The following is a 24,185-nucleotide window of genomic DNA, read 5'->3' as shown; positions in this document are numbered from 1 at the left end:
CAGGCAGGACCTGCCACCCCCTTGCTCATGCCCTCAGCGCGGGGCAGAGTGTGAGGGATCCCAGGAGAAATGCCCTCACCATCTTCAGAGGGCAGCCTAGGTCTGCATCCTCTGGGGACTTGGAGCCTTGCCCTTTTGGGGTTCCTAGCCAGCCAGAGGGGAAGGTATTCTAGCCCTGGGATCCTACTACTCAGGGCTAGCTTGAACATTAGAAAGAGGTGTCAGAAAAGGACTTTCGGGTTTTGTATTGGTTTATGAAAACCACCTCTTATATAAATATTATCTTTCTGGAGCAGAAATCCTTTTTCAAAAAAATTAGTTGCTATATTTAGTTGAGCTGTGGGAGGAACTGGGGAGATAAATATTATTTAATATCCCCCATTAGTGACTTGGCAGGGAGGTTGTGCTTTGCTGCAGGAGAGCTGGGCAGCACGGCCTGCCTCTGACCCTGCGGTGGGCTAGGGGCAAGGGCCGTGGCAGGCAGGTCTGGGGTCCCACTACCTCTTTTGTGCTACTATAGCCTCCAGCTTGGGAATCCTGATTCCCGAGGGAAACTGGAGACACAGCCCTTGGCCTGTCCCTGGAATCACACGAATTCTGCTCCTGTATGACCCTCGCCAAGGTCTGTCTCCGTTTTGACATCATGCCTTCATTGGTCCAGCAAAGGAGGAACTGGCTGGGAGGGAGGGAGCCCCAGCCTTCCCCACTGGTATTTGGTCAGATGAGATCTTGGGGTGCCCTGGCCACTGCACACCTGTGTGAGCTGATGGGGAAGGCTGTGGGCTTGGCGTGGTGTGTAGGTGCACGGAGGGTGGATGTATGTTGGGGTGTGATGGGAGAAGTTGGGGAGGGGTATTGCTGGGCTCCCCTGGATCCTCTGGGCGTTGATAGTATTAATAATAAAAGCTGATGTTCACTGAGCACTTACTATGTGCCAGGTACTGTTCTCAGCATTTTTCATCTATTATCTCATTTCCTCCCCAAAACAACTCCGTAAGGGAGGAACTGTTGCCATCCCCATTTTATACAGGAGGAAACAGAGGCACCCAGAGGTTAAACCACTTGCCCGAGGTCACACAGTAGGTGGTGGAGCTAGCACTGGGTACCTGCGCCTCTCTGGGCCTCAGTTTCCCCATCTGTACAAGAGAGTCACAAGTTCTGCAGGCTCCGGAACCCTGGTGTCGGCGCCTGTGCTAGGAGTTTGGATCCGCTGGTGCAGCTTTTTCAGCTTTGCCTCCAGCCTCCGTGGGTCCCTAGAGGGCTCTTCTCTCAGATCACTGATTGGGACTGGGGGCCATTCCAGGGCTCTAGAAGTCATTAGGTGAGCAGAGGGAAGCCAGCTGTTCCTTCCTGCCACATGCTTGCTGTGGCTTGAGGAGGAGGCACAGATGTCCTAGCACAGCCGCTGGAGTGGGGCTGATGAGGCAGGCTTTGAACACTACCCCTGCCCCTTCATAGCTGTGCAATGCTGGACCAGCCTCTTTGCCTCTCTGTGCCTCGGTTTCTTCTCCATACGTGAGGCTCTACCATAGAACTCATCTCCCAGGGTTGTTTGTGAGTCTTTAGTGAGGTCACAGACACCAAGTCATCCTTCCTTGTCACAGAAGAGGCTGGGGCGGGCTCTTGGCCACCAGCTGCGTGGCAGGGTGGGTCAGGCCTGTGGGTAGAAGGGACATCCCAGAGACGTGTGTTCTCCCCACCCCAGGAGGCTGTGCACCTGCAAGGTCGTTAGTGTGGAAACCACAAGGAAGTCATTTGCTTAAGTCCTGAAGCTTGCAAATTCTGCTGGGGAAGGGAGGAAGGGAGGCAGGGGCTGGGGATCCCACCCCACCTTCCACCCTCCCCGTTCACTGCAGACAGACTCTTCAGAGCTGGGAAGCCTCAGTAGCACAGCCAGTGAGCATGCTAGCCAGGAACCCCCTCCACTCACACATAAAACAGCATCTGCCCAAGCCCCAACAGGGAGTGAGTGGGGAGGCTCCTGGCCCCAGCACCTCCTGTGAACCCACCTTTGCAGGCGCCAGAGGTACCCAGAGTTCAGCTTCCTTGGGGGGCTTTTTCTTTGACATCTTTTTTATTTTTTGAATAAAAATGTGCACAGTGCAACCTTCAAGGGGTACAAAAGGTACACAGCAAAGTCTCCGACTCTGTCCCCAGCCACCCATTCCCAGTCCTCCCAGTTTCTTGTGTCTTCTTCCCAAGACAGTCCGTGCATACACACATCTGGAGCTGTGACCTTGTGATCTTTTCCCACACGGAAGCAGGAGGAGGAGAAGTGCTCTTTGTCCCTGCTTTGACCTTGACAGTCATTCTTGGAGCCGGTGCCAGGAAGAGCACGGTGGGGCTTCCTGGTGGCTGTGTGGGATTTCGGCGTGTGGCTTTTCTCTGAATTCTGGTGGACGCTTGTGGTGTTGGCAGCCTCTGTTATGACGCGCAGTATCGCAAGGAGTATTCTTGTTGCCACATCATGTCACGCACTTGTGAATATCACTGAAGGACGCATTCCTGGGGGTGCAACTGTGGGGTCTAAGTGGGTGTATATTTTCAGGGTCGTCAGCTGTCACTAAAGAGTTGGTTCTCTGTGCGGTTGTGCCGAGTGACCGGCTCGTTCTCCGCTGCCTCGCCAGTGCAGGGGAGGACCAGACGGTCTGATCTGTGCCAGTCTGGTGGAAGAGTCCTCTCATAGGTTTGCTTGGCCTCTTTCTGTTTAATGTCACGTTGGGTGTCCTTTTGTATGTTAAGGAACCACCAAATGGGCTGGGCTGCCCATCTCCCCTGCTGGACTGCAGCCAAGGCAAGGGACCTGGCTCTGTTGGGCATGTCCTGCCTGTAGCTAAACTTCCTGGAGACCCCAGTGACATGGGAGTCGGGCAGATCCCAGGAGGTCTCCTGGGGTGGTCTCTGTTCAAGGGAGCTGGCGAGCCGGGGCCTTCTGGGGCCACACGCGGCCCATCTGCAGTGAGCGCCTTGGCCCCAGGGCTGCCAGGTGGGACAGGTGGTCCAGATTTAGACTCCTGCCAGCGGCTTCTTGGCTCTGGCCTTATTTGCTGCCCTCAAATAAGTTCCAGGCCCTAGTTGGCGCCGAAACTCGGGCAACCCATATGCGTAGCCCACAGAAACCAGGCCAAGAGGAACGGAGTGTGTTGGGAGAAGGTAGCCATCCATCCGAGTGGCCCTGCTTGCTGGGTGGCCTTGGGCAGACCTGCCCCTTCCTGGACCTGCTGCTCCTCAGGACAGCAGGGCTGGGACCCTGGGATCCCATAAGGGGCGTGCAGGATCTGAGAGGGTGTGGTTTGCCTGCAGCCCTTTGGAAGCTCAACGTCTTTCATGCTTCACCCTAGTTTTCACTCCCACTGGCCTCTGCTGGGCAGCCGGAGCCCCCCAGGAGCAGCATCAGGCCTGCCCAGCTGGGCCCCCTCACCCTCTTGCACCCTAAGGCAGGGCCTGTTTTTTTCCACAGCACAGTCGGGCGAAGAGATGTTGGGCAAACCTTCATCTCCAGCTCCGGACAAGCCGGGGGTGCTGCCGGCCCCTCTGCAGAGCGGAGAGCTGCTTCCCAAGGCTCCGCAGCCGCCCCCGCAGAGCAAGGTCAGGTGTCCACTCTAGGTGGACCCCGGAGACACAGGCAGAGCCAGGTGGGCTGGGCGGGCCCTGCCTCGCCAGGGCCTCTCCCTGACTCTGCAAGTGACGATTTAATTGCTCTGTAAATTTACCTTTGAGGAAGACCTGGTGAGTGCTTGCCTCTCCCGGCTGCAACTGACATTTAGAAGCTGAAATACCAGTTTCCAATGAAGGAAGGAGTAGAAGGGGGATGAGGGGAGCAGGGGGTGTGGAGCCTGGGGGCAGCCCGGGGCATCGCTTACCCCCCTTCTCCCTGGCTTTGGACTGTGGGCTCACACCACGGAGCAACAGAGTAAACAATGGTTGTAAGGACTCAGCATAAACATAGGGATGACTCAGTCCCGCCCCGCCCTGGAAGTGTTCCAGTGTGGTGGGGGGATACTGGCGACTGTTCAGAGAAGGGCACATCGATGAGGTAGGGGAGGGGCTTCCTGGAAAGGGGGTTCAGATGAGGAGATGGGATGCTGCTGTGCACAGAAGGAATGGCACAAGTAAAATGTTGGAGGAGGAAGGCCGGGCACGGTGGCTAGTATCTTGGGATCTCAGCACTTTGGGAGGCCGAGGTGGGCGGATCACTTGAGGTCAGGGTTCGAAACCAGCCTGGTCAACATGGTGAAACCTCATCTCTACTAAAAATAAAAATAAAAAATTAGCAGGGTGTGGTGGCAGGTGCCTGTAATCCCAGCTACTGGGGAGGCTGAGGCGGGAGAATCACTTGAACCCAGGAGGCAGAGGTTGCAGTGAGCCGAGATCGCGCCAGCCTGGCAACAGAATGAGACTCCGTGTGAGAAAAAAAAAAAAAAAATGTGTGTGTGTGTATATATATATATATATATATGAGGAGGAGAAGGTTTTGCAAAATGGGGTTATCAACACATCACGCTGGACCCCATAAATATATACAATTATGATTTGTGAATTACAAATAAACTAAAAAACAGGGGTGGCCATCCTGAGGCTTGGCTAATGGAGGGACAGATGTACATTTGGGATACAGACATGATCCTGGAAGGGCAGGTGGGGGCAGATCCAGGAAGGCCCTGAAGGCCGTGCTAAGGTTGGTCTTTGTAGGCCAAAGACAGCCACTGAAGCTGTATGAGCAGGACAGAGGTAGGGTCAGTCATTCGTCACATTTGTTTACTGAGTTATGCTCCAGGAGCTGCTCTGGGTGCTGGAGACGCTGCACTTAACAAAATCTTACTGCCCTAGAGCTTATATTCCAGCAAGTGATTATGGCTGGAGCGTGTTCACTGTGTGCTCTGAATTCCATGTGCTTTGTGCACGCCGTTCAATCTTCCCAGCATCCTTGTGAGGTACTTACCATTATCACCCTCTTTTTGCAGAAACAGACACAGGGGATGAGGTAACTGGGCTGTGGCCACGGAAGTATTGTGAGATAGAGCAGGATTTGAACTTGAGCCCTCTGGACCAGATTCCTTGATCTAAGCCACAAAGCTTCTCCGATCACCTCCCTTTTGTCCCAGGACCGCAGGCTGACTCCCGGGCCGGCACGCTGGGCCTCCATGAACACAGGCCCTCTCAGTCGGGCAACACGGGCCAGGCAGGGGTCCCCGTGGCAGAGGCTCAGATGAGAATAGTGGCCAGCCCCACTGTGGCTCTCAGAGGGAGCGGCATCCCCCGGTCCTGTCTGTGCCCCCTGCAGCCCAGCGGATGGCCCTGAGAGTGGGCAGAACCAGGGCACTCTCTCATTTAACAGATGGGACAGCTGGCACTGTGAGAGGCCCAAGGCCGCCATTTCAAGGGGAACTGTCTCAGACCCCAACATGCAGCCTGGGAGAGAGCAAGGAAGGAACCAGCGTCTTCCAGGAACGCCTGGAGTGGGGCATCTCCCAGCCCTGGGCTCCCTCCGTCACCCTGGGGCTCATTCATGCGAGGGGAGAGTTGGGTCCTGCAGGGTTGAATTTAGAAGCAAACCAGGCCCGAGCAGGCAGAGCCTCGCGGGCCCCTAAAACCCCATGAGGGAGGCCAGCAGCGCCTTTTGGACAGGAGGATTTGGGCTGTGGTTCTGGGTTCTCTACAGAGGGGCACTCCGACTGGGGATGAGGACGTCCAGCCCAGCAACCAGGACATGGGATACCAAGGCTTTCAGATGGCCTTGGGTGGGTGGTAAAGAGCGTGGAGGAGGGAAGGCAGGACAGCCTAAGAAGTAGCGCAGGAGGCCCACAGCAGGGCATCGAGAGCCAGACTGCCTGAGCTCAAAACCCGTCCCGGCCTCCCCCGCTGTGTGACAGAGAACTAGTCACTCAACCTCTCTGTTGTGTACTCTGTACAATGGGTATAACAATGGTATCTTCCTTCCCAGCTTGTTTGAGGATCATGAGAATAAGGCACACGGGGAGTTGGCAGCGCGTCTGGCGCACACCACCAGCTGCTGCTGCTATGACCTCTGCTAAGCACCTCACGTGCTTAGCTCGGTCCCCAGCGTCTTCCCATTTGTTCTCTGCAGATAATGCGGGAAGGCACCTGGGGCATTGCTTGGCAGGTGCTTGGTCAATGTGGCTGTTAATAGTAATGATGATGACGATCATCACAGCAGGCCTTCAAGGTGGGTGTGCGTACGCCACCTCCCAAATGAGGCTCAAGGCCTCCCAAGGAGCTGGCTGTGTGGGCAGGACCAGAGCTGTGCTCAGGGACAGGTCAGGCCTCCTCAGCGGGGTGGGGTGAGAGGGAGCTTTGCGGAGGAAGCCAGGTCTGGGCGGAGGGGGCTATCAGTCAGGTTCAGCTTGGTTACTGCAGCCATCGCCTCCGAATCTCGGCAGCTTGAAGGACCAGAGGCTCCTTTCTCACGCCTGCCGAGTGCTGGCAGCAGGCTGGTCATCGGGGGCTCTGTGCCTTCCTCACTCTGTGACCCAGGTCGATGGAGCAGACACCATCTCACAGGCTGCTGGCTGCTGTAGGCGGGTGTCAAAGAGCTCCAACCGCTTGGCTATTTACATTTAAATGCATGAAAATTAAAGTACAATTTGAAATTAGTCACAGTCGCCGGGCGCGGTGGCTCACGCCTGTAATCCCAGCACTTTGGGAGGCCGAGGTGGGTGGATCACGAGGTCAGGAGATCGAGACCATCCTGGATAACACAGGTGAAACCCCATCTCTACTAAAAATACAAAAAAAGTTAGTCAGGCGTGGTGGCGGACGCCTGTAGTCCCAGCTACTCGGGAGGCTGAGGCAGGAGAATGGCGGGAACCCGGGAGGCGGAGCTTGCAGTGAGCGGAGACCACAGCCACTGCACTCCAACCTGGGGGACAGAGAAAGACTCCGTCTCAAAAAAAAAAAAAAAAAAAAAAAAAAGAAATTAGTCACAGTCCAGGGGCGCACCAGCTGCCTGTGGCTAGTGGCTCCGGTCCTGGCCAGCACAGATGGAGGATACTTCTGCTATCACAGGACATTCTACTGGACAGTGACCTCCTAGAAAGCCCCCCACCAGAAGTCAATGCTCCAACCTGACACGAATACACATCCTTCTTCTCAAAAGTCACACAGGGGCCGGGAAGTGCCTTCCCACTATGCCCACAGGTGGGGAGGACCAGAAATATTTGGGGAACAGCATCATGAGCACCAAAGTGTAGGTCCTGGGTCAGGGTGGGTCAAAGAGCAGAAGGGGAGATGACCCAGGTCGACAGGTAGAGAAAGGAGAACTGAGCCGGGCGTGGTGGCTCACACCTGTAATCCCAGCACTTTGGGAGGCCGAGGTGGGTGGATCACCTGAGGTCGGGAGTTTGAGACCAGCCTGGCCAACATGGTGAAACCCCGCCTCTACTGAAAATACAAAAATTAGCTGGGCATGGTGGCGGGCACCTGTAATTCCAGCTACCTGGGAGGCTGAGGCAGGAAAATCGCTTGAACCCGGGAGGCGGAGCTTGCAGTGTGCTAAGATCGCGCCACTGCACTCCAGCCTGGGCGACAGAGCAAGACTGTGTCTCAAAAAAAAAAAAAAAAAAGAGAGAAAGGAGAACTTGAGAGACGAGCCGAGGCAGGCAGGAGGCATCGTGGGGACCTCTGTGAGGAAGTACAGGGACCGGAGCTGGCACGTGTACCCCACGACACGCTTCCCAACCCCAGGCCTCGCCCTCGCCCAGAATAAAGAAAGGTGAGGGTTACAGGCATCTCCCGGGTAGAGCCCGGCACAAGCCTACCCGTGCACACCGTGAGGTTAGCGCTGTCCTGATTTGAGGCTGGGGCATGGCTGGGGTGTCCTCTAAAGCACACTACTCCATTGGAGAATTGGCCCAGAAACCAGGCCTGGCCCGCCCCCCCGCCTTTCCTGTTCGCCTCAGCTAAATAGATCAGAAGGAAAAAGTCTGTTTGATTTTAATCTCGACGCAGGACACTGGAGATTACATTTTCCACGGAAAATGTCAGCCACTGCCGAAAATAGGACTTTGGAGAAAATGCTAGAAAGTGTATTTTTAGGCTATATATTTTCCTCCTGGATTCCTGCAGTCCAGTGGACTGCTTGATACTCCCCAGGGTTCAGCTGCCAGGTGCAGACCCTAAAGCTTCCAAACAGGTGGTCCGGGGAGAGGGCTCCCATAGGAAAGAAACGCCTGCAGGCCAAAAACAGGTGGACCGACGCGAGGCCCTGTTTCCAGTGTCAGGAAGGAGGAGGTGGAAGAGAGCCAGCCGGGGCCGGGGCCTCAGATTCCGCACGGCTAACGAGCTTCGGGGAGATGCCACAGATGTCCGGAGACTGTCCTTTGAGTGGCAAGGGACGAGAAGGCAGGGCTCGGTTAGACTGTAGCCTGGGAAGGGGGAGCTTCTCCAAGCCCATCCTCCAGATCCCGGCTCCTGCCCCTCTCTTCCCCACACAGACCCACTCACTCATTGTGTGGCTTTGCTCAAGCCACGCCTCCACCGTGATCCTTCATGCCCGGGTCTGCGAAGCGGTGGGGCTGGAACTCTCTGCAGCCTCCCCTTTAGGCTGCAGGAATGATTCAACGAAGTCAGGGGCCTGAGGCACCCAGCTCTGCCTGATATAAAAGGTGCTTCAGGAAATGTTGGAGATAAAAATCAGAACCTAGGCCGGGGCGCGGTGGCTCACGCCTGTCATCCCAGCACTTTGGGAGGCCGACATGGGCAGATCACAAAGGTAAGAGTTCGAGACCACCTGGCCAACACAGTGAAACCCCGTTTCTACTAAAAATACAAAAATCAGCCGGGAGTGGTGACGCGTGCCTGTAATCCCAGCTACTCGGGAGGCTGAGGCAGGAGAATCGCTTGAACCTGGGAGGTGGGGGTTGCAGTGAGCCGAGATCGCACCACTGTGCTCCAGCCTGGGTGACAGAGCGAGACTCTGTCTCAAAAAAAAAAAAGCATCTAAAGTGAGGCGGGTGCTGGCCGGGCGCGGTGGCTCACGCCTGTAATCCCAGCACTTTGGGAGGCCGAGACGGGCGGATCACAAGGTCAGGAGATCGAGACCATCCTGGCTAATCCGGTGAAACTCCATCTCCACTAAAAAACAATACAAAAAACTAGCCGGGTGAGGTGGCGGCGCCTGTAGTCCCAGCTACTTGGGAGGCTGAGGCAGGAGAATGGCGTGAACCCGGGAGGCGGAGCTTGCAGTGAGCTGAGATCTGGCCACTGCACTCCAGCCTGGGTGATAGAGCGAGACTCCGTCTCAAACAAACAAACAAACAAACAAACAAAACCAGTGAGGCTGGTGCTGTTGGAGTTTGGAAACAATGTTCTTCACCATGTTGTGTCAGGGGGTGGGGGAAACTGGGTATGTGGGGCGGGGCTGGGGGGGTCTTCACTGAACTCACCTGGAGTGCAGGGCCTGGGGGGACTGCACCGTGGGAGGGATCCTAACTGCAGGGTGCTGGCTGCTAGGGTCCTGTCCAGGGGGAGCCCTGCTGTGCGGTGGGGCTCAGCAGGCCGGCCCAGCTGTAGACCTTGCCCAGCTGGTCGCAGGGGAGCAGGGATGTCAAAGGCCTGGTGAGCGGAAGACACCTGAGCCAGTGTTCTCCGTTTGAGGGAGGGGCTGCCTTGCGGTGGGGGTGGGAGATGCTCAACAGGACTATGCAGCCATCTAAGGAAGGGCTATGCAGGGGAGCCGTGAGAACAGCCCACTCTCTGTGTGAACTGGGTGGGGAAGTGTCTCTTTTCTAGGCCTCAGTTTCCCCTCTGTGAAATGGGGCAGGAAGGGGCTGGACTGGAGGGGCTGGAAGGACCTTCTTGACTCCGATCTCATCCCAAGATGAGCCAAGTCACCCTAGATCCTCCTCAATCTGAGTGTGGGGAGGGTAGAGGGGTGGAAGCATTTGGGTCCAAACCATTTATCCTGTGACCTCAGTGCCCTGGGGGCTACATCCAGTCCGTGGTGGGGGTCTGGGCGGGCACGGTGGGCAGGCGCTGCCAGATTCCCCTGAGGCCCCCTGCGTGACCCACTCCTCTCTTGTCTCTCTTGTCTCCTCATGGCTCCCGTGGCTGCCTGGATCCTGCAGAGCTCCCGACTGAGGAAGGTGAGGCTGGCACCGTGATGGACTGCTAGGCCGAGGGACAGCATCCCTAGGTCCTTCACCGTCAGGTCGTGACTTCCCTCTCCCCGCTGAGTGAGGCCTTGCTGAGCTCCCCAGGATCACCCACCTGAGCCTCTCAGGGATCTGGGTTCTCCCTCTTCCCAGTGCAGAGAGAGAATGGGAGGTTTCCGGGGCCATCCTAGCTCCAAGTGGGAAGGATCAGTGGTGGGGGCCCAGCCTCACGCATGACTCCTGTTCCCAGGGAAGTCCCTGTGGGAGCTGGTGCTGGAACAGTTTGAGGACCTCCTGGTGCGCATCCTGCTGCTGGCTGCCCTTGTCTCCTTTGTAAGTGGGGCCCTGCCTGCCATCGTGTGGGAGTGCGTAACCCTGGAGGGAGAGCCAGGCTGGGCAGTGCTTTGAGGCCCTGGAGCCTGGCCTTGTTCTCCACACCCTGGGCCTGCTCTCTGGCCTTCCCTGGCCCTGCCCTGCTCAGACTTCAGCTTCCCTTCCCTGAACCCTCATGGCCCCTATACTGGGCCCCCAGCTTCCACCTGACCCCTCCAATCCATCTTATCCTCTGGCTCTCAGCGAGCTCTCCAGCTCACATCTGCCCTCTGCCCCGCCCTGCTGTAGCCTAGGCTGCCTCTCCTTCAGCACTACTGACAGTTTAGACCAGATCGTTCTTTGTTGGGGTGGGATGGGGGGGCTTCCCACTGTAGGGTGTTTAGCAGCATCCCTGGACCCTACCCTCCAGATGCCAGTAGCACCTCCCAGCTGTGGCCGTCAAAAAGGTCTTTAGACAGCCGGACCTAACATCTCATGACTGAAATCCCAGCACTGTGGGATGCCGAGGCAGTAAAATCACTTGAGTCAAGGAGTTTGAGACCAGCCTGGGCAACATAGGGAGAATCTGTCTCTACAAAAGATACAAAAACAATTTAGCCCGGTGTGGTGGTGCAGGCCTATAGTCCCAGCCACTCTGGAGGCTGAGGCAGGAGAATCGCTTGGGCCCAGGAGGCCGGAGCTGCAGTGAGCCGTGATCACACCACTGCATTCCAGCCTGTGCAACAGAGCAAGACCCTGTCTCAAAAAAATAAAAATGTCTTCGGACATTGCCACATGCCCCTGGGGGGCACATTGCCCCTGCCTGAGTGCTGCCGCCGGAGCCCCTTTCGTGGGTCCCAGTGCCCCCCACAAGGATTTGGGGGTCTGAACCTCCTGCAGCCTCCTCTTGGCTGCTGCTTCTCCTTGCTCTTCCTCCATTCCCAGTGATACTCCGCTGCCTAATGGGCTTTGGATGCGTGCATCAGAATCACCTGGGCTTGGCTGGCTGCAGTGGCTCACACCTGTAATCCTAGCACTTTGGGAGGCCGAGGCGGGTGAGCTCAGGAGTTCAGCCTGGGCAACATGGTGAAACCCTGTCTCTACTAAAATATAAAAAGATTAGCCAGGCATGGTGGTGGACGCCTATAATCCCATCTACCCGGGAGGCTGAGGCACAAGAATTGCTTGAACCTGGGAGGCGAAGGTTGCAGTAAGCCAAGATCGAGCCACTGCACTCCAGCCTGGGCAACAGAGCAAGACTCTGTCTCAAAAGAATCCTTAGGCTTGCTGACACACAGATGACTGGGCCCCACCCCAGAATTTGTGACTCAGGAGGTCTGGGAGAGGCCCTGAGATCAACATTTCTTACAAGTTCCCAGCTGCTGCTGCTGCTGGTCTGGGGACTATGCTGAGATGCTCTGCTCCAGGCAGACAGTAAGGCCTGGGCAGGCACCCGTCCCACTGCCCCACAGCCTTGAAGGTTGGCCTGGGTGGGGTGGTCACTCCTGTGGGGTGGGCATCCTATGCCAAGGCCTTCTCAGAGGAGTGGCCCTCTCCAAGCCAAGGGCTCCCCAGTTCTATCTCCCCAAAGCAGGGGAGCAGACAGGAGATCCGGGGTGCCAAGGAAAAGAAGAGCAGATCTTGGCCAGCAGCAGGGCCTGAGCTCACCAGCTGTGATCCTGCAGGTCCTGGCCTGGTTCGAGGAGGGCGAGGAGACCACGACCGCCTTCGTGGAGCCCCTGGTCATCATGCTGATCCTCGTGGCCAACGCCATTGTGGGCGTGTGGCAGGTGGGAGGCACTGGGGGTGGGACCGGGCCGGGGGTCTCCCAGCCACTAGGAGTGCCCTCCACCTGGTGCTGGCGTCCTGCAGACCCTTCTGCTTCCAGCTCCATCCCAGGCCCCAGGGGAGTCACTCCAAGGGGGCGGCCTGCTGGGGGCAGCAGGGCAGACCACCTGCCTGCCTTCTGTTCTGCAGGAACGTAACGCCGAGAGTGCCATCGAGGCCCTGAAGGAGTATGAGCCTGAGATGGGCAAGGTGATCCGCTCGGACCGCAAGGGCGTGCAGAGGATCCGTGCCCGGGACATCGTCCCAGGGGACATTGTAGAAGTGGCGGGTATGCCAGGGGCCTCCTCTTTTTATTTTATTTTCTTCTTATTTTATTTTGTTTTTGAGATGGAGTCCTGCCCTGTTGCCCAGACTGGAGTGCAGTGGCGCAATCTCGGTTCACTGCAACCTCCCGCCTCCCACGTTCAAGCAATCCTCCTGCCTCAGCCTCCCGTAGGAGCCTCCTTCTTTTATTATGTGGGCCTGGGAGCCCCATCCCTGTCTGTGCCTCCATCATTCTGGCTGTATGCACAGAGGGGGTGGCCGTCGGATCCCTCCAAAGCCCTTTGGCCAAAACCCTGTTGGACAGATGAGACTGTGGGCCAGAGGGATGGGGGTCCACCAGAGCGATCACAGCTCAGGCACTCGATGCCCAGCCCCAGCCTTGGGTCCTGGGAACCCTTCTGGCTTTTCCCAGCTGGTGATGCCCAAAGCCACTCTCAGCCAAGTCATTCTCCCCGCACAGTGGGGGACAAAGTGCCTGCTGATCTCCGCCTCATCGAGATCAAGTCCACCACGCTGCGAGTGGACCAGTCCATCCTGACAGGTAAGGCCCCCACACCGGGAGGCTGGGACCTAGTGGACCGGGACCACGGGATGGGGCCCACGGGATGGGACCACGGGGTGGGGCCACGGGATGAGTGTGTCTTCATGTGGGGCTTCTCATCTCTGATTCCATGACCAGGTGAATCTGTGTCCGTGACCAAGCACACAGAGGCCATCTCAGACCCCAGAGCTGTGAACCAGGACAAGAAGAACATGCTGTTTTCTGTAAGTCCCTCAAATGTCTGAGGCCTTTGCCCAGACAATGATAAAAATAACAACATTAAGATTATCATCATGCCTGTAATCCCAGCACTTTGGGAGGCTGAGGTTGGTGGATCACTTGAGGTCAGGAGTTCGAGACCAGCCTGGCCAACATGGCGAAGCCCTATCTCTACTAAAAATACAAAAAGTTAGCTGGGTGTGGTGATGCGTGCCTGTAATCCCAGCAACTTGGGAGGCTGAGGCAGGAGAATCGCTTGAACCCAGGAGGTGGAGGTTGCGGCAAGCCAAGATCATGCCACTGCACTCTAGCCTGGGTGACAAGAGCAAAAACTCTGTATCAAAAAAAAAAAAAAAAAAGATTTGTTTTTTCTGGCCCTGTTGCCCAGGCTGGAATGCAGTGGTACAATCTCGGGTCACTGCAACCCCCACCCCCCAGGTTCAAGCTACTCTTGTGCCTCAGCTTCCCAAGTAGCTGGGACTACAGGCACCTGCCACCACACCTGGCTAATTTTTGTATTTTTAGTAGCAACAGGGTTTCACCATGTTCACCAGGCTGGTCTCAAACTCCTGACCTCAAGCGGTCCGCCCGCCTTGGCCTCCCAAAGTGCTAGGATTATAGGCATGAGCCACTGCACCCGGCCCAACATTAAGATTAATCAACTAAAGTCCTATGGGGAAGAACCTCATCAATTCTTGACAATAGGCCGGGCGCGGTGGCTCAAGCCTGTAATCCCAGCACTTTGGGAGGCCGAGATGGGCGGATCACTAGGTCAGGAGATGGAGACCATCCTGGCTAGCACGGTGAAACCCCGTCTCTACTAAAAAATACAAAAAACTAGCCGGGCGAGGTGGCGGGCGCCTGTAGTCCCAGCTACTCCGGAGGCTGAGGCAGGAGAATGGCGTAAACCCGGGAGGCGGAGCTTGCAGTGAGCTGAGATCCGGCCACTGCACCCCAGCTTGGGCGACAGAGCCAGACTCCGTCTCAAAAAATAAAAAAATAAAAAATAAATAAAAAAAATTCTTGACAATACATGCAAATTTATAGTAATAATAGCTCATGTTTACTGGGGGCTGTGTGCCTGGCACTGTTCTAAGCCCTTTACACATATTAGCTTATTTAATCTTTACACTAAATCTTTGAAATAAGTACTCTTGTTATGCTTGTTATCAATATTTTCCAGCAAGGAAACAAGCACAAAGAGATTAAGTAAGTTGCCAAAGGTCACACAGCCAGTGAGTGGCAGAGCTGGGACGAACTCCGACATCCTGGATTTCTGCTGGGAGACCTTGCCTTCTCCCGGAGAGGGGCAGAGACCCCCTGTAATCACTCAATAGAAATGCTCTAGTGGAAAGAGGTCTGCCAAAGTGGTGGAGGATAGTGGGCATAGTCCATTCTTCGATAGGAAAACTGACCCACAAGGCATGATGCCCAGCTCTTCTCAGGGAGAGCGATGGGTTCAGCTTTTGGGGGAGAGACCTGCCTCCGTGGCCTCAGAGAAAGTTAGCAAGTGATACTCACAGCTGCCCAGCAATAGCCTGAGGCCAGCAAGGAGCATTTGGGGCCACAAGGAAGGGTCAGGCCAGTCAGACAATGGCCCAGGCCACAAGTTATAAGGGGATAGAAAACTTGCTGGAAGGGAAGAGGAATGAAGAAAGTGAAACTCACCCATAACTTTTTTTTTTGAGATGGAGTCTTGCTGTGTTGCCCAGGCTGGAGTGCAGTGGTGCAATCTTGGCTCACTGCAAGCTCCGCCTCCCGGGTTCACGCCATTCTCTTGTTTCAGCCTCCCAAGTAGCTGGGACTACAGGCACCTGCCACCACGCCCGGCTAATTTTTTTGTATTTTTAGTAGAGGCGGGGTTTCACCGTGTTAGCCAGGATGGTCTCGATTTTCTGACCTTGTGATCCGCCTGCCTCGGCCTCCCAAAGTTCTGGGATTACAGGCGTGAGCCACCGTGCCCAGCCAGCTTTTTTTTTTTTTTTTTGAGACAGAGTCTCGCTCTGTCGCCCAGGCTGGAGTGCAGTGGCACAATCTCGGCTCACTGCAACCTCTGCCTCCTGGGTTCAAGCCATTCTTCTGCCTCAACCTCCCAAGCAGCTGGGATTACAAGCACATGCCACCATGCCTAGCTAATGTTTGTATTTTAGTAGAGACAGGGTTCCGCCATGTTGGCCTGGCTGGTCCCTAACTCCTGACCTCAGGTGATCCACCCGCCTTGGCCTCCCAAAGTGCTGGGATTACAGGTGTGAGCCACCACGCCCGGCCCAGAACTCTTCTTGAGAAGGGCCTACCTAGCTGCATGGAAGCCTTGGACAGGCTTCTATTCCCTGGCACTTGCCTTGGCGTGGGGAGCAATGGTGACAGCCATTGCTCCAGTATCAGCAGCTGTCACTAAGCTTTGGAGGGACCGGGCATGGTAGCTCATGCCTATCATCGCAGCACTTTGGGAGGCCAAGGCAAGAGGATCACTTGAGCTCAGGAGTTTGGGACTAGCCTGAGCAACATAGTGAGACCTCATTTCTACTAAAATTCAAAATTAAACAAAACAAATTTTCTAAAGTAATAATAAAAAGAAGCTTTGGAGGAAGGTTGTCTGGCTGGGCCCTGCATGTTGGGGACTGGAGCTGCATCGCTTAAGACAGAAGAGAGCCTGGGACCTGCCCTCTTGCCAGCCTCAACAGCACATGCTTTTGAAGAGGTACCGAGTTCTCAGCCTCCTCAGAAAAACTATCTTGGGCCTCTGCTGGATCATTTTACAGAAGAGGACACCAAGCCACAAGGCTGGCTGTCCCTTATGCTAGGAATTGAGGATTTTACTGGAGCCTTGGAAATGGATGAGCTGAGGCTCAGGTTTTGTGGATTTTTCAGTAAATATTAATGGGCTGTTTATTGGGTTCGTAGTCGGCTGTGCTCCTGTGTGGCTATGGTGGTTGTTTACGAATCACATCTTGCGGGACGGATGCTCGTGCTGCGCTGGTCCATTATATTATCGGTATCAGCCCCCGTGCCTCCTCTGTGCCCGGCCCCATGCTAGGCACTGGGGATACGGCGATGAACCCAATCCCTGCCTTCCTAGAGCTGACACTGTCATGGGAAGGCAGCAGGGAGCCAATGCATACCTAGCTACAGAAGTCTGGAAGCACTAGCAACATGGAGAAAAGGAAAGCCAGGTAGAAGGAGAAGTGCCTTACTCCGGCTTGAAGGAGTCAGGGGTCCGGCTTGGCTGCTGAGCAGCTTTTTCCTTGTCTTTCCCTCGGCCAGGGCACCAATATCGCCTCGGGCAAAGCAGTGGGTGTGGCCGTGGCCACGGGCCTGCACACGGAGCTGGGCAAGATCCGGAGCCAGATGGCGGCAGTGGAGCCTGAGCGGACGCCGCTGCAGCGCAAGCTGGATGAGTTTGGGCGGCAGCTGTCCCATGTCATCTCTGTGATCTGCGTGGCCGTGTGGGTCATCAACATCGGCCACTTCGCTGACCCGGCCCATGGTGGCTCCTGGCTGCGCGGCGCTGTCTACTACTTCAAGATCGCCGTGGCCCTGGCTGTGGCGGCCATCCCCGAGGGCCTCCCGGCCGTCATCACTACGTGCCTGGCACTGGGCACAAGGCGCATGGCACGCAAGAACGCCATCGTGAGAAGTCTGCCCTCTGTGGAGACCCTGGGCTGCACCTCGGTCATCTGTTCCGACAAGACGGGCACGCTCACCACCAATCAGATGTCTGTCTGCCGGGTGAGTGACAGCCAGCTTGATGTTGCTGTGCATTGCTGAGCGGGCTGGGCTCCCTCTCTGGGTCTCTCCCCGACCTCCTTTTCAGTGAGGGATGGAGGAGAGAACCTGTGGGCTGCCCCTTGGCCCGGAGCAGGTCTAGGTTTTCATGAGATGACAGGGAGGCTATAGCAAATCATGCTTGGGTAGCCTCATGTCACTGAGGCCTGTGTGGCACTGTGGGGCCCTGGCCAGGTTGCTGACAGTCTGTTAACCTCGCTCTCATCGGAAGCCTGGCTGTGTGAGGCCTGCTAGGTAAACGTGAAGGACATAGGAGAGGCTCAAGCTCAGCCTTGGCATAGGAATCAAGCTGGACCTGGACCCGGGTTCCATCCTGCCCCATCATGGCTCTGTGCAGTCAACACCTGTCATCAGATAAGCCAGCTCCGGTAACCTGGGAAGGGCCAGGGCAGGAATTATTCATTCCCTGGCACTTGCTCCCACATCTTGGGCCCGCCACCCACATGGCCAAGGGATTCTGGCTGAGACTTCAGCAGGTCCATGGGGCAGAAGGCTCCTCCTGGCCCAGCGGATGGGTGAGTGGGGAGATGGTGAAGGCTATGGGTTCCCCACCCTTCCCAGGCCCCCAGTGCCTCTCTGTCACCCCTGTTTCCATATCTGCCCACTGGGCTTGGTAACCCAGGCTCTGTATTCTGAGACCCTAAGGCCTTCTAGGAGCCCATCAAAGGCTGCTTTTGAGGAGGGGTGCTGGCAACCTTTACTGTCCTGCTAAAAGCCCTTGTAGGATTTTATTTAAACAGAGTGTTTCTTGACTAAGAATGAGCCTTTTTTTTTTTTTTTTTTTTTTTTTTGAGGCAGACTCTCACTCTTATTGTCTAGGCTGGAGTGCAGTGGCATGATCTGAACTCACTGCAACCTCTGCCTCCCGGGTTCAAGCGATTCTCCTGCCTCAGCCTCCCAAGTAGCTGGGACTACAGGCATGTGCCACCACGCCCAGCTAATTTTTGTATTTTAGTAGAGATGGGGTTTCACCATGTTGGCCAGGCTGGTCTGTAACTCGTGACCTCAAGTGATCCACCTGCCTCGGCCTCCCAAAGTGCAGGGATTACAGCCCTGAGCCACTATGCCCGACCCTAATAAAGATTTTTTTTTTTTTTTTTTTTTTTTTTTTGAGATGGAGTCTCACTCTGTCACCCAGACTGGAGTGCAATGGCACAATCTCGGCTCACTGCAACCTCTGCCTTCTGGGTTCAAGCAATTCTCCTGCCTCAGCCTCCCGAGTAGCTGGGATTACAGGCACGCATCACCATGCCTGGCTCATTTTTGTATTTTTAGTACAGACGGGGTTTCACCATGTTGGCCAGGATGGTCTCAATCAAGCTTGACCTCGTGATCCACCTGCCTCGTGATCCACCCGCCTCGGTCTCCCAAAGTGCTGGGATTATAGGCGTGAGCCACCGTGCCCAGCTAATAACAAACATTTTAAAACTGCAGTGTGGGGAAGTTGTAGAGGCCTTACATGCTAGATGCTGGGCTGTGCTTGCTTGGGTGACTATCCCCCGGAGTAGGGAGGAGAGTGGGAAGGAAAGGACACTTATTATGTATCTACTGGGCGCTGGGCTGGCCATTTGCTTGAGAATGTGCAGTGAGGCCATGTCCAGGAAGCAAGAACTGTCTCCCCAGCAGAGCTGGCTGAACAGACAAAGAAATAGGCATCCTGGGCCAGGTAAGGCCCCCTGTCCCTGAGGTGCACAGGTGGGGACTGGGTGACCCATCGGGCCCTGGGGCAGGGACTCACTCTCTGGGGACATCTCCCTTGAAGGCCAGGAACTCATTTCCTTGAAGGCAAAGGAGGGGGCGGTTCCCATGTTACTAGTGGAGACACTGAGGCTCAGCTACTTGGCCAGGGATCACACAGTGAGATGGGCGAGGACTCAGGCTTTCTGCCTAGCTCAGGGCTCCCTCAAGCTGGCAGCTGCCCCCACAGCATTGAAGAATCTGCCATAAATCCCTCAGAAGTCCAGGACATTTGGACAAACTGGAGCGGGTCACACCTGGCAGAGCAGACAGTCCCTGCCTCAGCCTGGACCCTGCGTTCTATTTCCCTCCTGCTGGGGACAGACGGCCAGGCCGGTTTGGCTCTTGGTGGGGCAGGGGGCCTGCAGGACCCCACCCTGGGGTCGGGCTTTATTCAATCTGGCCGCCCAGGGAGGAGGGAGGCGACCCCGCCCGCCTAAGCACGCCCCTGCGCTCCCCAGATGTTCGTGGTAGCCGAGGCCGATGCGGGCTCCTGCCTTTTGCACGAGTTCACCATCTCGGGTACCACGTATACCCCCGAGGGCGAAGTGTGAGTGCGGGGCCAGGGGACTCGCGGGCGGGCGGCCTGGGGGCGGGGTGTCCGTGGGAGGCTCCTGGGGGCGGGGCCAGGAGGCGGAGCCCCCTCCCGGGGCGGGGCCAGGAGGCGGAGCCCCCTCCCGGGGCGGGGCCAGGAGGCGGAGCCCCTCCCAGGGGCGGGGCCGAGGTCCTCGTGGTGACCGCCCCGGCTCCACAGGCGGCAGGGGGATGTGCCTGTGCGCTGCGGCCAGTTCGATGGGCTGGTGGAGCTGGCGACCATCTGCGCCCTGTGCAACGACTCGGCGCTGGACTACAATGAGGTGGGCCTTTCATTGTAGTCCTTTCATGACCTCCCTAGTACGCAGGCCACCAGGACAGACCCTTTTCCCAGCCTCAAAGCTCCCAGGGTTGGCAACCCTTGCTCCCTGGAAGTGCCACACCCAGGGAGCACGGTTACCCCTGCCCACCACTCTCTGCCGCCCCACCCTTTCCTCAGACAGGCTTCAGAACCCTCCCCCAGAGCTCTTGGGCTGTGGGGGACTACCATGGAAGGGGCTGAAGGGCTGTGGAGGGAAAAGATTTGGGGAACAGGACTAAGAAAATGTTTAAAGCAGAAGGCACGGCCCACAAAAGGCCCACATTCAGTTAAAGCCTCCTGCGACTTAGGCATTGACTGCCGTTCACGTGGCTGGGGCAGTGGAATGGGGCGTGCAGCAGGCATCTGCCCAAAGGAAGGTCCTTGGCCAGACCCAGTCCGAGGCCAAGCTGAGGGCAGTAGAGCACCACCGAAGAGTTCTGAGCAGGAGAGGGACATGGTCAGATGTGCATTTACAGAAGATCACCGAGGCTTCCGTGTGGAGGACAGACAGATAGTAGAGGACTGAAGTCAGGAAAGCCTGTGTGGTCATTCAGGCTAGAGAGATGCGGGCTGAGCCCTGGCTGGAGCCTCGGGGAGAGGGGAGAAGGCACGGGTCAGAGATATTTAGGAGCTGAAAATCCTGGGACTTGGTGACTGGTTCGGTGGAAGAGAGAGGGAGGAGGCCAGGGTGGCTCCTGGTGGCTCTGTTGGCTGAGGCTGCCACTGGAGTGGCAAATACAGAGAGCGGGAAAGGTGGCCCGAGGGGTCCCCAGGGAACAAGGTTCAGCAGGCAGCTGGACATGTGGGCTTGGGGCTCAGCAGAGGGCCCCAGGGAGAGCAGGTGGGAGGGCAGGAGCAGGCCCAGACAGCAGAAACCGGTGAAGGAGGCTGACAGGAGTGGATGGAGATGCAGGCAGAGGGCAGGGAGGGTGTGTGGCGATCAGTGCCAGAGTGAGGGGCTGAATGTCAGTGTCAGACACCACCCCGACCGCAGGGCAGCCAGGCTCGGGAGGGCTCACAGACCTGTGTAAAGGAGATTACACAGAACTTCAGCAAAGGCAGCTTCGGGGCAAGGAGTAAGTGAGTCTGGGGGCACAGGCTGGAGGCTGCCTGCCCCTCACTCCCTATCCCCTGGGTCCTCGCCAGGCCAAGGGTGTGTACGAGAAGGTAGGAGAGGCCACGGAGACAGCTCTGACTTGCCTGGTGGAGAAAATGAACGTGTTTGACACCGACCTGCAGGCCCTGTCCCGGGTGGAGCGAGCTGGCGCCTGTAACGCGGTGAGCAGGGCTGGGGGCTCAGGCCTTCAGCTGCATGTCTGGGCTTTCTGGGACATCTGGAGAAGGCAGAAAGGACAGTGAAGTCTTTTTTCTTTCTTTTTTTTGAGACAGAGTCTTGTTCTGTCGCCCAGGCTGGAGTACAGTGGGGCAGTCCTGGCTCACTGCAACCTCCGCCTCCCGGGTTCAAGGGATTCTCGTGCCTCAACCTCCCGGCGTGTGCCACCACGCCCAGCTAATTTTTGCATTTTTTAGTAGACAGGATTTCACCATGTTGTCCAGGCTAGTCTCAAACTCCCGACGTCAGGTGATCCGCCCACCTCGGCCTGGCAGTGTGCTGGGATTGGGACTACAGGCGTGAGCCACCGCTCCCAGCTGACAGTGAAGACAGACTTGGAGAAACGCGGGGAGAAGGCTGAGTGCGGACAAGGGTTTGGAGTTAGTCTGCACACCGCATGGTCAGGAAATGGCAGCGTATTGCCATTTCTGGGGCCGGAGAGGGAAAGGGAGGCCTTGAATGGCAGCATCAGAGGAGCACAGATGTTATCCCACGCAGAGCAGGAGGTTCTTTTGGGGACAAGCAGCTGGTGGGAAGGCAGGCGAGAGTCGCTGGCTCTGTCCTTCATGCCCTGACCTGCCTGGACCCCGCAGGTCATCAAGCAGCTGATGCGGAAAGAGTTCACCCTGGAGTTCTCCCGAGACCGGAAGTCCATGTCCGTCTACTGCACGCCCACCCGCCCTCACCCTGCCGGCCAGGGCAGCAAGATGTTTGTGAAGGTGGGGGCCTGTCTGGCCTGGGCCCCTGCGCACCCTGGGGCACCTGGTCGTCCACGCTCCTCTGTGAGCCCCAGTCTCCCCGTGTGAATGACAGGTTTGGGTTAGAAGTTCTCAGGAGCCCCTTTTGCCTCTAACTGGTGGTGTAGGCATGGTTGGTGCCACCCTTGGAGCTCCGTGTTTCGGAAACTGAGTCCCAGGGAGGGAAAGGAATCAACTCCCGTGCAGACCACTGTCTGCAGCGTCTCCATTGCTGCTCCCAAACCTGGAGAGGGAAATACAGCTCTAGCTTCACCCTGCAAGGAAGGTTTAAACCCCTTTAGAAATGAAAAGGCTTCCGTACTGAGAGCTTCGGCCACTTGGAAAAGTTAGTGTCCGGGTGACCTTTTAGGAGCAGGAGAAACCATTGAAGGAGCTTTAGAGACTGTTTCTAGGCCCAGGGTGAGGTCGGAGGTGAGACCTGAGGCCAGTGAGGGGCCTGTCACCCCTGGGCCCCCTTCCCAGGGCTATATGCCTGCCACACCCTGTGTGTGGCTCTATTTCTGGTCCCCAGGCAGGGTTCAGCCTGCCTCCCTGCTGCTAAGGCCCCTACCAAATTGGAACCCGAGTAGCACCAGGGAGGCAGGGCCTGCAGGAGATGCCGTTTCCACCCCTGCCTGCAAAATGCTGCAGTGCCCAGGTCGGCTGTGGGCTGGAGGGGGAAGGGCATCGCTAGGGGTGTGGCTGCCCCCACCCCCGCACACTCCCCCCATTCCCTTTAGATTGTCTCACAGGGAGACCCACTTGTTTCTCACTCTGAACTTTCAAAGAATGGATTCTGGTCCCTGCCTTGTGTGTGTAGCCTTGGGTGGCCTTTCTGCGTATCTTAGTCTCCGTTTCCTGAGTTTGGGCAGGAGGCAGGGGAGGGGTCCTGACTGATGAGTTGCCTCCTCTCCCTCTCTCTGCCTCGCAGGGGGCTCCTGAGAGTGTGATCGAGCGCTGTAGCTCAGTCCGCGTGGGGAGCCACACAGCACCCCTGACCCCCACCTCCAGGGAGCAGATCCTGGCAAAGATCCGGGATTGGGGCTCAGGCTCAGACACGCTGCGCTGCCTGGCACTGGCCACCCGGGACGTGCCCCCGAGGAAGGAGGACATGGAGCTGGACGACTGCAGCAAGTTTGTGCAGTACGAGGTGGGTGCGGGAGCCGATTCTCCCCGCAGCACGGGGTGGGTGCGGGAGCCGACTCTCCCTGCAGTACGGGGTGGGTGCGGGAGCCGATCCGCAGTAGGGGGTGGGTGCGGGAGCCGACTCTCCCTGCAGTGCGGGGTGGGTGCGGGAGCCGATCCGCAGTAGGGGGTGGGTACGGGAGCCGACTCTCCCCGCAGTATGGGATGGGTGCGGGAGCCGATCTGCAGTAGGGGGTGGGTGCGGGAGCCGACTCTCCCCGCAGTATGGGATGGGTGCGGGAGCCGATCTGCAGTAGGGGGTGGGTGCGGGAGCTGACTCTCCCCGCAGTACGGGGTGGGTGTGGGAGCCGATTCTCCCTGCAGCAGCTGGGCTGGTGGTAGGTCAGGGATGGTCTCAGGCACCGCTTGAATCTGCCCCCTCCCTACAGACTGACCTGACCTTCGTGGGCTGCGTGGGCATGCTGGACCCGCCGCGGCCTGAGGTGGCTGCCTGCATCACACGCTGCCACCAGGCGGGCATCCGCGTGGTCATGATCACGGGCGATAACAAAGGCACTGCCGTGGCCATCTGCCGCAGGCTTGGCATCTTTGGGGACACGGAAGACGTGGCGGGCAAGGCCTACACAGGCCGCGAGTTTGATGACCTCAGCCCCGAGCAGCAGCGCCATGCCTGCCGCACCGCCCGCTGCTTCGCCCGCGTGGAGCCCGCACACAAGTCCCGCATCGTGGAGAACCTGCAGTCCTTTAACGAGATCACCGCCATGGTGAGGCCACAGCCTGGAGCCCCAGGAGCGGGTGATGAGCGGGGCCACAGGGCGTGGAAAGAAGCAAGCCGGGCAACTCTCCCCTCTGCCTCCTTATCTTTTCTAACATCTTATTACCAAAAAATTCAAATACAAAGAGAAATTTAAATAATGTTATTCTGGGCCAGGTGCGGTGGCTCACGCCTGTCATCTCAGCACTTTGGAGGCTGAGGTGGGCAGATCACTTGAGGTCAGGAGTTCGAGACCAGCCTCACTAACATGAGGAAACCCCGTCTCTACTAAAAGTACAAAAATTAGCCAGGCATGGTGGCACATGCCTGTAATCCCAGCTACTCGGGAGGCTGAGGCAGGAGAACTGCTTGAACCCGGGAGGCAGAGGTTGCAGTGAACCAAGATTACGCCACTGCACTCCAGCCTGGGTGACAGAGTGAGACTCCATCTCAAAATAATAATAATAATAATAATGATAATTTTATTCTGAATACCTACAT

The 24,185-nt window shown here is 57.0% G+C and overlaps 1 protein-coding gene across 3 annotated transcripts in view; it reads left to right on the top strand.

Annotated features, from left to right (window-relative positions):
- The window catches only part of ATP2A3 (ATPase sarcoplasmic/endoplasmic reticulum Ca2+ transporting 3), a 38,555-nt gene that overhangs the window by 1,147 nt on the left and 13,223 nt on the right, over window positions 1–24,185 (top strand). For all 3 annotated transcript variants that reach the window (XM_008009903.3, XM_008009900.3, XM_008009899.3), the window contains exons 2-14: window positions 10,086–10,103; window positions 10,363–10,445; window positions 12,110–12,214; window positions 12,402–12,540; window positions 12,997–13,077; window positions 13,216–13,301; window positions 16,561–17,025; window positions 19,281–19,369; window positions 19,574–19,676; window positions 20,861–20,992; window positions 21,641–21,766; window positions 22,716–22,934; window positions 23,359–23,694. In XM_008009903.3, the coding sequence (XP_008008094.2) occupies window positions 10,086–10,103; window positions 10,363–10,445; window positions 12,110–12,214; window positions 12,402–12,540; window positions 12,997–13,077; window positions 13,216–13,301; window positions 16,561–17,025; window positions 19,281–19,369; window positions 19,574–19,676; window positions 20,861–20,992; window positions 21,641–21,766; window positions 22,716–22,934; window positions 23,359–23,694 (1,982 nt within the window). The remainder of the gene's footprint in view (window positions 1–10,085; window positions 10,104–10,362; window positions 10,446–12,109; window positions 12,215–12,401; window positions 12,541–12,996; window positions 13,078–13,215; window positions 13,302–16,560; window positions 17,026–19,280; window positions 19,370–19,573; window positions 19,677–20,860; window positions 20,993–21,640; window positions 21,767–22,715; window positions 22,935–23,358; window positions 23,695–24,185) is intronic.

This window comes from Chlorocebus sabaeus, chromosome 16 (genome assembly GCF_047675955.1).
Source record: "Chlorocebus sabaeus isolate Y175 chromosome 16, mChlSab1.0.hap1, whole genome shotgun sequence".
NCBI classification, from domain to species: domain Eukaryota; kingdom Metazoa; phylum Chordata; class Mammalia; order Primates; family Cercopithecidae; genus Chlorocebus; species Chlorocebus sabaeus.
Note: the sequence above shows the minus strand (reverse complement) of the source record. Positions and strands in the feature narration are given on the sequence as shown.